At 37.1% G+C, this 16,201-nt stretch overlaps 1 protein-coding gene across 11 annotated transcripts in view; it reads right to left on the bottom strand.

The window, feature by feature from the left end:
• Window positions 1-16,201, bottom strand: part of LOC117099702 (WD repeat-containing protein 35) — a 124,627-nt gene that overhangs the window by 60,745 nt on the left and 47,681 nt on the right. For 4 of the 11 annotated variants that reach the window (XM_033239171.1, XM_033239172.1, XM_033239167.1 and 1 more), the window contains exons 3-8: window positions 10,447-10,518; window positions 8,671-8,763; window positions 6,693-6,821; window positions 3,168-3,301; window positions 2,119-2,284; window positions 1,196-1,341 (exon numbers count right to left, since the gene is read on the bottom strand). The exons of 2 other annotated variants lie outside the window; for them this stretch is intronic. In XM_033239171.1, the coding sequence (XP_033095062.1) occupies window positions 1,196-1,341; window positions 2,119-2,284; window positions 3,168-3,301; window positions 6,693-6,821; window positions 8,671-8,763; window positions 10,447-10,518 (740 nt within the window). The remainder of the gene's footprint in view (window positions 1-1,195; window positions 1,342-2,118; window positions 2,285-3,167; window positions 3,302-6,692; window positions 6,822-8,670; window positions 8,764-10,446; window positions 10,519-16,201) is intronic. 5 more of the 11 variants (XM_033239169.1, XM_033239177.1, XM_033239168.1 and 2 more) reach the window with 3 other exon arrangements.

The raw sequence follows: 16,201 nt of genomic DNA, 5'->3' as shown, positions 1-16,201 counted from the left end.
AAAAAACAGACTTTAGAACCCATGTTTTTCTACCTGGGGAAGGCTGTACTAACAAAAATAAGCAGATAAAACATGATGATAAATAAGTAAACGGCAATCAACAAAAATAACCAATAAAGAACATTAATTAAGAAGGAGGTTATAAATATAGAAATAATTAGAATGCAGATTTTTAATTATTTAGGAACCTTGAAAACTATGCTTTTTTTTTTCCCTTCACTTTTACATCTACCAGAAATATTGTCATTTGACAATGTATAGAGAGCATCCACTTTCTACAGTATCTTCTACTGGGTAACTTTGAGATACTGATTCAAAAGCATCAGAAGACATCATTTCTTGCCCTAAAAGAAATTATTAAAATACACAAAAATAATATTAAAACAACTGGTACAGGCTTTTATGCAGCCAAAAATACATTTCACTGTAGTCTATGGTGAATTTATAAAAGCCAACAGGGTATCCAAAAGGGACAAAATATAGTATTGGGTTAGAAAATAAGATATTCAAAAAACATATTAAGCTTAGTTATTAATAAGCTCTCACTTCCTAAATTATTTAAAATTCACAATATATTAATTCTCCTACTTGACATTTTCCAATGCTACTTCTGAAAATTCTCTTTTAAAATTAAATTTATTAAAAATACTATTGAGAAGGATAATACCCATATGTACATTTATGAAAACAATGCTTGTATTTTAATGTAGCATCACTTAAGATTAATTATTAAATTTTCTTCAAATAATTGATTACTTTGCAACAAATTAAAAGTATTAGAAGTTTAGAGGAAGGACAGACAGATATGTATGTTTAACATCTAAACACATGTAAAATATCACACTAAAAATCTGAAAAATTAATCTGAAACAACTATATTACACTAAATACTACTCAAAAGCTGGCTATGAAAAGAGACACATATTCGGATCACAGAGAATTCAAAATAACTGCTCCATGGTGATTTCTTATGTCAAACTTCTCGTTTTCTGAATGTATAAAATTGTAACTTTTATTTTATAATTATAAAACTATAAGATTATAAAATTCCATGATAAAATACAACAAAGATTTATATTATGAAGATGAAATATCCCTAAAAGAAATTACACCATTTCCTTTGTTCTTTTTTCCCCTACCTTACTCACTGCACATTTAAATAGAAAGAAAGAAGAACAAATTTGAATGCATTTACCTCACCAAACGGAGTGTAAAACTGCACAATGTTCACATCTTTGTCCTGCATGGCCGCCTTCTGGAAGCCCGCCACAGCTAACACACTGCCCATGTGGTTCCACTGGATGCCTACTACGTACATGCCAGTGTCAATCAAAACGGGATCTAGTCAAAAAGAGAAAAATGAGGTCACTGTGGGAAAAGATGTAGCCTACAGAATGTTATACTCTTAACAACAACTTTTAAATACTTTTAAAACTTTCCACGTTTTTAAAAAAACAGGGCTGGGTACAATGGCTCACGCCTATAATCCCAACACTTTAGGAGGCTGAGGCGGGCAGATCACTTGAGTCCAGGAGTTCAAGATCAGCCTGGGCAACATGGCAAAACTCTGTCTCTACGAAAAATACAAAAATTAGCCAGGGGTGGTGGTGCACACCTGTGGTCCCAGCTCTTCAGGAGGCTGAGATGGGAGGATCCCTGGAGCCCTGGAAGCCAAGGCTGCAGTGAGCCAAAAATGCACCACTGCACTCTAGCCTCGGCAACAGAGCAAGACCCTGTCGCAAAAAAAAAAAAAAAAAAAAAGGTTAAAAATTAGAAATTGAGGCCAGGCACAGTGGTTCACGCCTGTAATTCCAGCACTTTGGGAGGCTGAGGCAGGTGGATCACGAGGTCAGGAGATCGAGACCATCCTGGCTAACATGGTGAAACCCCATCTCTACTAAAAATACAAAACATCAGTCAGACGTGGTGGCATGCACCTGTAGTCCCAGCTACTTGGGAGGCTGAGGTAGGAAAATCGTTTGATCCCGGGAGGCAGAAGTTGCAGTGAGCCAAGATCGTGCCACTGCACTCCAGCCTGGGTGACGGAGTGAGACTCTATCTCAAAAAGAAAAAATAATAATAAATTTTAAAAAATTTTTAAACAGAAAAATTCCTTACTTTGGTCATTCTCATGTCTCATTATTTGGCATCTTCCATTGTCGAAGCAAACAGCAAGGCAAGGGCAATCAGGCTCCACATAGCCTTCTGTGCCATGGTACCAGTGAATCCCAGCAATGCTGATAGCTCCAGTGACATTCACCAAACAACTCAGTTTCATTTTCATCTAAATAAAATTGTCTAGATTTAATATTTTACATTTTAAAACAGAACAGTATAGATACAATCTCAATAGAGTACTGTAGAAAGAATGCTGAAAATACAATCTAAAAATCAGGTGGCAAATTAAAGCTTAATCACTTTACTGGTATATAGGCCATGGACAAATCACCTAAATGTCCATTTTCCCCACATGTAAAAAATGAGGATTAAAAAACACTGAGTTTTTATGAGACTCAAATAACAAGTATATGAAAGTACTTTGAAAACAGCAAAATGTCATATAAAAGTTCATTATTTTACTTCCACCAGTGAGTGGATTTACTTAGTGTCCTAAACCTTGCTAAAAAACAAAACTGCCCCATCAGTAATCATAGATTATAGCTAAACGTTGCAAAGCCAGAATTTTTCTCCAGATTATGCTGACTGATCCTATTCTATTTTACCTTCTTTCCAGGGATTGATTTTTCTCACTTACCATTTAAGTCTGTCATTCTTTTTACAAACAACCATTGGTAGCTTGCTACAAAAATACCCTTTGGTATCTACATGTAAACTTTGGCTTCAGATAACAGAAGACACTTAAAAAACTTAAACTGCACATCGCCCTACTCATTATCCCTCTGCTTAAATGCACTGACATCTTGTCCTTTCTACCTACCAAAAAAAATGGAACTAAAAGTTACACTCTAACTTGTGGCACTAATTTGCTTTGAGAAAACCAAAATTTTATTTAATTAAAAAAAAATTTAGATGATTGGGAAAAAGAAAAAAATTCTGACTTGAAGACTTTACACAACCATCATAACAAATAAATGTATATACAAAGATGAATGATATGTACGATCATATAAAATTATATAAACAAGACTGATGATACACATACTTACTATAAAATTTCCTTGATTATCATAAATGTGTATTTCCCCATTTGCCATTCCAAAAAGTAAGACTTTACTGTCCGCAGACCATGTTACATGGGATAGCTGTTTACCCTTCAGGTCTTTTCCCCAAATACGATTGCCTAAAACAAAACATTATTAAAAGTTGTTTAAGGCCATGATCCTCCAACAACTGCTTTCGAAATGTTTGTTTTCCTAAAGATCTTGCAAATTCTTCACAGCATTCATGCATTCATTCCATTTATTTGGCCAATATTTACTGAGCACCTATATGTGCCAAATACCTGCAAAGACATTTGAAATAGTAGCTGTTTCAAACTTTCTCCCCTTTCTTCTAAACTCTGATGCTGGATCTCACTCCCAATTAGCAGTTGAGCCCATCTTCTACTTTGGAAAGAAAATAAAAGCACCCAAAAAACAAATTCCTCATTCCCATCTTCAACAATTCAGAACATAACTGAATCCACACTTACACTTTCTGCTTTACCCACTAATACAAAAGAAGAGGTATTTCCCCAGTCAGTCCCCTGTCTAAGGCTAATTCCTCTATGTATTCTCTGATCTAATCCCTTCCTACCTTTGCAAAGATCTCCCTTTATTGACTACTCTCATTTTCTCTTTCTCATTAAACTCTTCACTCCAGGGCCTTTCTTATGTGGATTTAAACACATGCAGATCTATTTCTCTTTGAAACCACCAGCTTAAATAAAATAAAATAAAATAAACACTCTTATTAACCCCAAGTTCCCCCTGTAACTACTACCTATTTCTACCATTCCTTTCCCAATCAAACTTCATGAAAGAGTTCCTCACACCTATAGTCTCCACTTCAACTCCCACTCAACCCTTAACCCCTCCCAATCTGGTTTCTGCCCCGCAACTCCATTGAAACTGCCTACAACATACACTATTTGGGTGATGGTTATATACTAATAGTCCAGACCTCACCAATATTCAATATATCCATATAACAAACCTGCACTTGTACCCCCTAAATCTATAAAAATAATAAATAAAAAAAGAAGAAACCAAACCTGTTGACACCTTGATCTTGGACTTCCAGAGTCTAGAACTCCGAGAAAATAAATTTCTGTTGTTTAAGAAAAAGAAAGAAACTGCCTTCATGGACGTTACTGATGGCTTGTTGCTAAAGCCAATTGACATATTTCTTTTTTACCACTCCCTCCTTCTTGAACTCTCTTTGCTGCCATTAGCCCATGTACTCCTTTATCTCCAAGACTCCTACTTTTCAACATCCTTCTTCTGCCCATTCCTGAAATGTTGCTGATTCCCCTCCCCCCCAGGACAGGGACTCACTCTGTTGCCCAGGCTAGAGTGTAGTGGTAGGATCATGGCTCACTGCAGCCTCAGCATCTCAGGCTCAAGCAATCCTCCCACTTTGGCCTCCCAAGTGATTGGGACTACAGGAGCGTGCCACCACACCCAGATAATTTGCTTTTTTATTTTCAGCAGAGACAAGGTCTTGCTATGTTGTCCAAGCTGGTCTCAAACTCCTGAGCTCAAGCAATCCTCCTGCCTTGGCCTCCCAAAGTGCTGGGACTGTAGGCATAAGCCACTATCCCCAGCCTAAATGTTGCTGATTCTTAACTCTACAAATGCCCTTAAGTTTTGTTCAACTACTTCAATGGTTTAAATTACCATGCATATGCTGGTGGTTCCCAAAATTTTATGTTCAGCACAGATGTTTTTGAGCTGCAGATATGTATGTCTAACTACGATCTGGATAGATTTATTTGAATGGCCCATGGCATGACAAAATCCAAGAGAAATTTTCCCTTAAAATCATTCTTTCTCCACATGAAAGGCATTGCCATCCATCCAGCTGCCCAAGCTGAAACTCTGGATACTGCCCTGGGGACTTCCATCCTCTCATCCCCAATCTTAACTATTCTGCCTCCTGAGTATGTCTAAAATCTACTTACTTCCATTCCCTTGTCATTACCTGGATGGCTACCATCCACCATAATCTCTCACCTGAATTGCCAGAGTAGTTTCCTGATACAGCTGCCCATTATCTTTCTTTCCATTCTCTATTCTTCATATGTAGCACAGAGCTTTTTCTAAGGAACAATCTTATCACATTGCTCCCATTCTTAAAACTTTTCATTGGCCTCCCAAGTGCTGTTGGACTTAAGTCCAAACACCTTAATATAAATTATGATCTGCATGATCCGGCCTCTGTTTCTCTCTCTAGATTCACTGCATACTACTCTTCACCTTTAGTATTATACCCTACTGATAATCAACTTTTTTCAGTGGCCCAAACATAGCTAAGTGCAACTCCTCTGGACCTCCTCAAATGCTATTTCTTAGGGCTGAGACATTCTACATACCAATCTACCTTGTGGCTAATGCCTCAGCATCAGCATCACTTCCTCCAGGAAGCCTTTTCTGATCCCTCCAAGTCTGCATTAGGTGGCCACTTCTACATGCTCCTGTATTTTCCCCATCTTGGCGCTTATCACAGGGTACTGTAATTTCTTGGTTACTTATCCATCTCTCCTGATCTAGGTCTGGTCATTGCTGTACCCTTAGTTCCTAAAATGATAGCTGTTGCTTTATAGGCTCTCAGAAACATTTGTTGAATACATGAAGTTACACATACACACACTCACAGAGGGAGAGAGAGAAAGCGCGCACGCGCATGAGAGAGAAAATAAAAATGATTTTAAAATATATTATTTATCTACAGAGTTTCAAATTAAAACAAAGGTGCAGACTTTCAGAAGACCCAGTTTTATCTATTACTAGAATTTGAAAAATGTGGGTTTTTTTTTTTTTTTTTTTTTTTTTTTTGAGGCGGAGTCTCACTCTGTGGCCCAGGCTGGAGTGCAGTGGCCGGATCTCAGCTCACTGCAAGCTCCGCCTCCCGGGTTTACGCCATTCTCCTGCCTCAGCCTCCCCAGTAGCTGGGACTACAGGCGCCCGCCATCTCGCCCGGCTAGTTTTTGTATTTTTAGTAGAGACGGGGTTTCACCGTGTTAGCCAGGATGGTCTCGATCTCCTGACCTCGTGATCCGCCCGTCTCGGCCTCCCAAAGTGCTGGGATTACAGGCTTGAGCCACCGCGCCCGGCCAAAATGTGGGTTTTTAAGGCTATAAACTACAACCAACAATGACATGTTCAGTTTTAATAAAAATGACCACAGAGTTTTTGAAACTAGGGTCTACGTATATGTACAGACTAACCAATATAAAGAGAAATTACATAATGAGGCAGGCATGTTTAAAATAATGCTGAAAAGTTAATTCACTTTTTTCAATGCCACAGTAGAAAATAAAAAAACAGACTTTTTTCCTTGAATATACATAAAAACAGATGGTTAAAACCAAAGAACAGTTCTTGAACGTCATCAAATTGTATATCAAATATTTTCTTTTTATGTCTATTTTTCAATCAGAATGCTAACATATGATAACTAACTTAAATCTCTAAAGAAGAAAACTGTCAGCCAGATATTGATCTTAGTTCTATGTCCAATCAATGCATTACCATCCACTGAACCAACAATCACAGCCCCATCTTCATATACAATGCAGATCTTCTGTCCATCAGCATTCCAGCTCATACTGCGAACAACTGATTTATTTCGATTGTTGATCATCTCCTCAAACCAAGAGCCTGTTTTCACAAATTTAAAAAATTACAAGTCAAAACTTTCACATCTATTAAACAGTACTTAAGAATTGAAAGCAATCTATAAAGTACACCATGGGATAAATAACTGCAAAGTTTTCTACAACCTGAGACATTAAACTATAAAGCTTCCAAATCCAACAAAAACACAATGAAAAATTAACTTGGGCTTAACTGATAACTGCTTCAAAGATTATCACAGAAAACATAATAAATGCCCATCCTTTGTTTCCTCTTTCTTTCTTTCCCTGTCTCTTTCTTTCTGTCAATTAAAAAATAAACTTAATTTGCTTTTTCAGAGCCAAAACTACTGCTTTTTCTGAAAGCCTAACTTTTCCCACTTGAACAATATGGTTCAGATCATAACCAAGAAAAAAACTCCAAGTAACAATAACTTTATATGTACACATAAACTCTCCAATGAATAATTATGAGCCTATTAAATACAGCATATTAGTTACCATCACAAAGAGAATAAAGCCAAAAAATACACAGCATATTAGGTAAAACCCGAAGTAAGCCTGCTTGAAAAAATTCTAATCAGTTTATATTACATTAATGATACCACATCTCTAATGCTGAATGACAAAAATATTCTAGTTGTATGCAGGGTAGGAATGAGATGTAACTTGTCTTTTAGCACAACCAAATTACAAGCAAAAAAAATAGGTTATTCGGTTTTTGTTTTTCTTAAAGGCTTTTTGACGTACCAACATAGGAAACTCTGGCCTGCAGCCAAGAAAATAATCATGCAATTTGGAATAACTGGTCAGAGCAGGCTAACAGAATCCAGACTGAGACCCAGAGAAGACCTGAAGACCTACCTTGGAAACAGACAAAGTTTACTCCAATCCACTGAACTTTCACATTCTATCCCCTACACACACATACACACACTTTCTTAAAAAATTAAAGTATTATAGCATATCTTTAGTGAAGACTTTTTAAATGGTATGCCCTGCCATTTAAAACAGCACACAGGAACTTTTCAAAACAGCACACATAAACTTTTCAAAACAGCACACATGAACCAAGGCACCCTTCCCTTTTGAAGATGATGGCTACAGGCCTCAGGAGAACACGTATGATGAGCTGTTTTTCTCGTAAAAGTGGTATATCTAAGTTAATCCTTCTTTCACCCTCCCTTTCTCTTGTAGACAAGAGGCACAAACCGTGAACCAGTAGTCAGAGTTGAGATAAAATCTGTATCCATAAAAGAAAAGGAAACTAACTGGCCCATGCAGGAAATGAATTATTCTCTTTGACTTCTTACTAAATGTGTTTTCATCTACTGAGATAACTCTAGCCACTCATTTATTCATTCATTCAACAAACATTGATTGAACGTGTACACTGTGCTATGTATTATAAAAGGTTCTACATATAAAACGATGAACAAACAGTCATTTTCCCTTTCCTCTCAGAGCTTACAGTCTACTCAGGGACCAATATTAAATACACACTTACATACACATAAATGTAATTATAAACTGGAACTACCTAGGAAGTAATTCTTATTGGAAATCTGGGGGGGTGGAAAAAGAGCTATCTCAAGTAGAAGCTATTCTTCTGCTAAGAGTCTAACTTCATTTTGGAGATAGCCAACGATCACCTAATTCACTTTCTTAAAAACAGGGTTAAAGTGAAAAAAAAAAAAAAAAAAAAGTGAAAAGTAGGCAGCAATAAATCCAGAAATATTACCACTGTGCAGTCAGGATGAACTCCTGTTGTTAGTAAAAGAGGTCTATTTTGGAGATGTTATTTATCCATCCAAATACTGTAAGCTAGATGCCAACTTGTGAAAAATTAAATAAGCTCTCCTAGTAATGTATACCTTTATATAACATCCACAGAATGATAAGCCCGTTTTCATCACTGGTAGTCAACTTCTGATACTGCTCATTCCATGTTACAACTTGAACAGAACCTAGAACATTATAAAACTATTTAGAAACTTAAAGGTTACAATTGATTTCAAATTTATATTTTTATATAAACACCAAAATCATGTTAAAATCAATATGGTTCCTGCACAGCTAACTAGTCTTTAATATTCCTTAAAACCTATTCAAAGGATGCAGTTATTGATATCACTAATTTTCTATAACAATGCATAATACTGTTTTTCATATCTATCCCTATTTCATCCCAGTGAAGACACCTATCATGGCGAGCTACAAGAACTACCATATACCTGATGACAGAAACAAATACAAGCATGGTTTACCCAATTGGCCTGACTTCCAAAAATAATGGTGTCCAAAGGACACAATACTAAGTACTTGTTTAGGAAATGTTTATCATTTTTGGTAGATATGTCCCATAATCTCTCTTCTGCCAACCCCTCTCCCCTGTTTTCCATTCTATTGATAAAACACTCTTGAGCATATCTTAAACCTCCAGGGTACGTGAATAATTGATGACTTTTAATTTTTTAATCCCTAAATACTTTAGTGTACATGTCCTAAAAATAAAGACATTCTCTTCCATAACCATATGACAAATTAGGAAGTTTAACACTGATATACTATTATCTAACTCACAGTCCATATATAAATTTTATCAATTGTCTAAATAATGTCCTTTATAGACACTTGTTTTTCTCATTCCAAGATCCAATCTAGGATTATACAATGCATTTGTATGTTATACGTCTCAATCTTTAGTCTTTTTTTTTTCTTGAGACAAGATCTTGCCCTGTCACCAAGGCTGGAATGCAGTAGCACAATCGTGGCTCATTGCAGCCTCAAACTCCTGACCTCAAGGGATCCTCCCACCTCAGCCTCCTGAGTACCTGGGACTACAGGTGCACAGCGCCACGCCTGGTTAGTTTTTTTTTATTTTTTGTAGAAACAGGGTCTCATTATGTTGCCCAGGGTGGTTCCAAAACCCTAGCCTCATGCAATCCTCCCACTTTGGCCTCCCAAAGTGCTTGAACTATGGGTGTGAGCCACTACGCCCAGTCTCTTCAGTCTCCTTTAATCTGGAATCATAGGACAGATTCTAAAAAGGATTATATATATAACATCCACAGACAGGAGTATTTTCAATATATAAAATAACAGCTACGTTCTTCTAGATTTATTTAAAATGTTGTTTAATCACATAAAAGTTGAATGACTCTACATTGTATTACTAATGTCTCAACAGAAATGATTACAAACAGCTCCCAACTTACAATGGTACTACTTAAATGACTTTTCAGTGGTGGGAATGCAATGCGCATTCAGTAGAAAACATACTTCGATTGCCCATACAACTACTCTGTTTTTCACTTTCAATACAGAAATCAATAAATTACATAAGATATTCAACATTTTATTATAAAATAGGCTTTATGTCAGATGATTGTGCCCAACTGTAGGCTAGTGTTTTCTGGGCACATTTAAGGTAAGCTAGGCAGAGCTATGACGTTCAGTAGGTTAGGTGTATTAAATGCATTTTCCACTTACAATGGGTTTACTGGAACATGTCCCCATCATAACTCAAAGAGCATCTGTACTTTAAATATTACCATTATTTAAAATGTTGACATTTCTGCATTAAGTAGAAACTTCCTAAACGTCTAAATACCACTCAAACATGACTTAAAAGAAATTGCATGACTCACCACTATGACCTTCAAGATTCTGATTCATAGAAAGCTTACTGGGGGGTGCAAGGCCCCTCAATTTTGCATCATCTAAAACAAAACAAAACAAAACAAAACAAACTACTATGATAAACATATAAAAGTGACATATTATAAGATTTTGACTCTTTTTGTATTCCTGGGCAGTATTAATCATTTCTCTAAGTACGCCTCATCCTGATCTATTTTTCTCATGGTATAAACAGAAACAATAACACATATCCCTTGCAAAGACATTCTGGTAAAATAAAGCAAAATATATAAATCAACATTGTTTACCATACATTACATATATTAATAATCATCACTGCTTTTTATGCCTTTCCAAAAGACCACAAATAGAAATATCTATGGCCTACAGATTGCAAACTCTACAGCTTACAAGGGATCAAAATAGCATAGACTTTGAAAATGGGTTTTTGCTAGATTACACAGAATCTTATATTCACTCATTTATTCATTCATTCAACAAATATTTATTGAATGTGTACACTGTGCTATGCATTATAAAAGGTTCTATATATAAAATGATAAAACAGTCATTTCCCCTTTCTCCTCAGAGCTTACAGTGTGAAGGACCAATATTAAATATATACTCACACACACATAAATGTAACTATAAACTGGGAATGTGAAAGCATAATAAGAAACAGTAGCAGAAGTGACTTAATTTAGATTGATGGGGAACCAGGGAAGGCTATCAGAAGAATTGATATTTAACCTGAGACTGAGAGGTAAACTGGAGATAGCCAGGAAAGGTAGAGAAAGAAGGGGAGTATTCCAGGCTAGGACACAGCAATGTAAAGGCTCTGAGGTAGACGCCTAGAGCCCTTGACAAAATCTAAGAAGGCCTATGTGGATGAACAGGGGAGAAAATTGCATCAAACAGGGCTGGAGTGATAGGCACAAGAAAAATTACGAAGTATTTGTAGAAAATAAGAATTTTAGATTTTATCCAAAGTGCAATGAAAACCTCTAAAGATGTCTTAAAAAGGTACTAACCATACTACAGAGAATAATATTAAAATGTCATCTCAATAAATTAATCTTGGCTTAGAAATTTGTTACACATAAAACATAGCACTTAAAATTTTCATTTAAATTACAAAGTTTACAAAAATCTTAAGAATTTGTGAGGATGGGAATTATACCAATGCTAAAGAAAATTCTACTTTCAGATAACAAGTATCTTAAATATTATGAAAACTATCCTTTATTCTGAAAACACTTGCAGGAAAAAATACCTAATTTCCTCTAAAATCCCTAGTTCCAATTACCTAGTTGTTTTGGTAACACAAGAGTACACATGTACAGTTTAACAATGCAATCATCTGTCAAGATAGAATAAATGTTGCTGACACACACATTAGGTTGAACATAAATTTTTTAACATAGGGTCCTCTCACTCATTTAATCTTTTAAAAATTGTACAACATACTTAAACATCATTATAATATTCTAAAATATTTGGTGGAAACATTTTTCTTAACTTCTAGAACTGAAAAATCCATTCTGATGCATATATATATAATATATATATACACACATATTCTGATGTCACTATAACCTAAGTGAAATGGGTGATATACGATTTAGATTAATCATCCATGTTTTCCCTCTGTTAGACCATAAGATAGCATATTCTTGACAAAATACACACTGACAGTTAAGAATAGGCTTTGAAATTCAGCTTGATATATTGGACAAATATCATCCACATCTGAAAAGGTCTCTTGCTGGAAGCAACTCCATAACTTGATCATGTAAAAAGTATTCATAAAACCCACCCGAAAGTTATCAGATGTCCATTAAAAAGGCCAAAAGTTTTAAATGATGTAGAGTAAAGCCAGGATTAATATCCCAAGATTCCATCCAGTTACATTACTAGACTCCAGATAGCCAATAAGGTAATGAAACCAAACTGGTATGTGAACAAAAATCTGGTAATACTAACATAAATCTTCTAAAAGCACATAACAGTAATCCTTAGATTTAAAAGGCATGATCAAAGAAGTCACCAATAAAATAAAGCATTTTAAACTCATGTAAAGAAATTTCAGAATGAAATCAGTTATTCCAACAATTCAAAGTACATCAAAAAGTCCAAAGAAGGCTTTTAAAAAATAAAGGTATAATGACGCAACTGAAAATAAAAGGTATGATACAGAAGAACAGAAGATCATGCTAATAACACCAATAACCAAACACACTAAATCTCTGAGAGTCTTTCTTTTAGAAGAGCGTGACTGACAATGCTTTTGTTTGCATTCATAAAAGTTGTCAGCAGCCCAATTTCAACAGAAATTCCTGTTATGTGCTGCCAAATAAGCTTGAAACTTATAATCAAAATATACAGAAGACTGTTTTGCAACACATAGGGATAATACAATTCTGAGAAAGAGATGGTACCATATTCGCCAGACTTTCTGGCAGGATCACCTGGTTGCCTTGCTTCTCTATGTGAATGACTGGCTGCAAAGGACTCTGTATGCATCCCTGGGTCTAACTAAGGACACCTTACCTAAGATTTATAGTAAATTTTGTTGTCCTGGTCATACTGGAAAGTTGAGGCAATGACAATGCCTGCAGGTACTGGAGGACTGCACAGTCAGCTACAGTTGGCTTGCATGGCCCTATATACTTTTTCTGTGACAGAAATGTTGGCTTCCAAGGCTCTCTGTTTCCTCTCATGAGGATGAGACGATGAGGCTTTGGCAGTCATAGCAGGAAAAGCAAGAAATGCCACTTCAATCCCAGTCAGGGTCATCACCCTCAAACCTTACCACAAGCAACTCCAACCCAGAGTCATCACCCTCAAACCCTACCACAAGCAGCTCCCACCCAGGGCCATCTCCCTCAAACCCTACCACAAGCAGCCCCCACCCAGGGCCATCACCCTCAAACCCTCCCACAAGCAGCTCCAACCCAGGCTGTCAGCCCTTTAAATACCTTTTGGCAAGGAAATGACATAATCTGGTCCTTTTAAAAGAAGAAGAAGAAAAAAAGACCGGGCGCGGTGGCTCACACCTGTAATCTCAGCACTTTGGGAGGCCGAGGTGGGCTGATCGCTTGAGGTCAGGAGATCAAGACCATCCTAGCTAACACGGTGAAACTCTGTCTCTACTAAAAAAAAAAAAAAAGAAAAAAAAATTAGCTGGGCATGGCGGCACATGCCTGTAATCCCAGCTACTCAGGAGGCTGAGACAGGAGAATCACTTGAACCTGGGAGGTGGAAGTTGCAATGAGCCAAGATCGCACCACTGCACTCCAGCCTGGGCAACAGAGTGAGATCCCATTTCAAACAACAAAACAAATAAACAAAAAACCTGACACTGGCTACAGTGTCCAGAACGACTAAGAGGAAGCCAGAGACAATGGAAGGAGGGAAACTGATTCTCACAATAGACCAGGTGAGGGATGATGGTAGCTGGAGCTATAGAGGGAGCAGGGGAGACAAAGGCAAGGATGGGTTCAAGATACACTTTGGAGACAAAAGCAACAGGATTGCTGATGCAGATGCTGTTAACGGAGGAAAAGAGAAGATTTCCAGCTTGAGCAAATGAGTGAATCTGAGACATTTGCTGAAATGGAGAGAACTGAAAGAGATTTGGAAGAATATCAAGAGTTCAGTTTTGAACACAGTAAGAGTGAGATACCTGTGAAACACTCCAGTGGAGACACCCACGTCTGAAAAATCAGGACTGGGCTGGAGATATAAATGTGGGGCTCTTCACCTCATACCACAGATGGCATTTAAGGGCATGAGAATGAAAGAATAAATAGAGCAAGTGAACAGAGAGCCCAGAAGCAAGTTCTCAGGAATTCTAATAGAAGAGGGAAATCCAGCAAAGAGACTGAGGACTGACCAGAGAAGGAGAAAAAAGTAGTATGTCTAAATATAACAATAACTTAAAACATTCTGAATTCTCTTGTCTTGAAAAATAATGTTTCAAGTCAAATCCTGATGAGTCAATAAAAGCTGTCCATTAGATCTAGAAGATGAAAGTCACTGGTGGCCGGGCGCGGTGGCTCAAGCCTGTAATTCCAGCACTTTGGGAGGCCGAGACGGGTGGATCACGAGGTCAGGAGATTGAGACCATCCTGGCTAACACGGTGAAACCCCGTCTCTACTAAAAAATACAAAAAAAAAAACTAGCCGGGCGACGTGGCGGGCGCCTGTAGTCCCAGCTACTCGGGAGGCTGAGGCAGGAGAATGGCGTGAACCCGGGAGGCGGAGCTTGCAGTGAGCTGAGATCCGGCCATTGCACTCCAGCCTGGGCGGCAGAGCGAGACTCTGTCTCAAAAAAAAAAAAAAAAAGAAAGTCACTGGTGAGGGAGAGAAAAGGAGGACTGATACTGAAAGGAGAGAGAGAGGATAAATTGGCAGAGAGGTACCTGAGAAGGTGAAGGGAGATGGGCTCCAGCAAAACACTGGAAGCTGGCCTGTGAGAGAAATAAACCTGATATAAAAAGATGGATTGCTGGTGCTAATTCCTTTCCTTCTAGAGCAGGGGACTGAAAACTGGAGATGCAACTTGGTGCAAACTTTCTGGAGGGTAATTTGCGTACACATATTAGGAAACTGTATAAACGTACATATTAGGAACCTGTATAAATGTACACACTCTTTGATCTAGTGAATGCCATTTCTAGAGATTTATCCTAGAAAGTATTAACAATTTATGCAAAGATTTGGATACAAAGATATAGTTGCTTTAATAGTAAAAATGTGGAGACATCTAAATGTCCAATACTAGAATTGGTTAAGCAAATTATGATATAGTAATACCAGTATAATGAAATACTAAATAGACATTAAAAATGGTGTCATAGAAGATGATTTGTTGATGTAGAGGATTTCTGTATTATATTGCTGTACCCAAGCTACAAAAACATTATACTTAAAATGTTGCATCTTTAGCACAAACAGTGCTTGATATAAAGCAGGCATGCAAGATCTATGATAGTTACTGGAGGGATCTGCTGAATCAACACTATTTGTATTGAATACAATATACTGATCTTGTTAGAATCTCGCAGCCATATTCCTCATATTTATTTCTTTCAGCACAATTCATAATCATTAAGTTCCAAAACAAATACTTTACTCCATTTTCCAAACCTCCAAAGAATCGATTTCCCATCTTGCTCACTAATTTCAAATAATACTCTAGCCACAGCTTATCAAAAGGTTAGAGAAGAAAAAGAAGTTTGTTTTTAAAAAAGCCTTCAATGTTAAACAAAATGAATGCATTTCTTAATGTAAGTTAAAACTTGCGGGCCAGGCACAATGGCTCACGCCTGTAATCCCAACACTTTGGGAAGCCGAGGCGGGCGGATCACAAGGTCAGGAGATCGAGACCATCCTGGCTAACACGGTGAAACCCTGTCTCTACTACAAATACAAAAAATTAGCCAAGCCTGGTGGCGGACGCCTGTAGTCCCAGCTACTTGGGAGGGTGAGGCAGGAGAATGGCGTGAACCCGGGAGGTGGAGCTTACAGTGAGCAGAGATCGCACCACTGCACTCCAGCCTGAGTGACAGAGTGAGACTCTGTCGCAAAAAAAAAAAAAAAACTTGCAACATATTGTAAGCAAAAGTATGTATATATACAGACACATATATATACACATACACATACATATAGATACATTTAAGAAATATATATATTCTTATATATTTTTATATATAAGAATGTATATATAAACTACATATTTTTAAACTATATATAATA

The sequence above is a fragment of the Trachypithecus francoisi genome, unplaced genomic scaffold, assembly GCF_009764315.1.
Source record: "Trachypithecus francoisi isolate TF-2019V2 unplaced genomic scaffold, Tfra_2.0 Lachesis_group17, whole genome shotgun sequence".
Taxonomy (NCBI): Eukaryota; Metazoa; Chordata; class Mammalia; order Primates; family Cercopithecidae; genus Trachypithecus; species Trachypithecus francoisi.
This window is presented reverse-complemented; position numbering and strand designations above follow the sequence as displayed.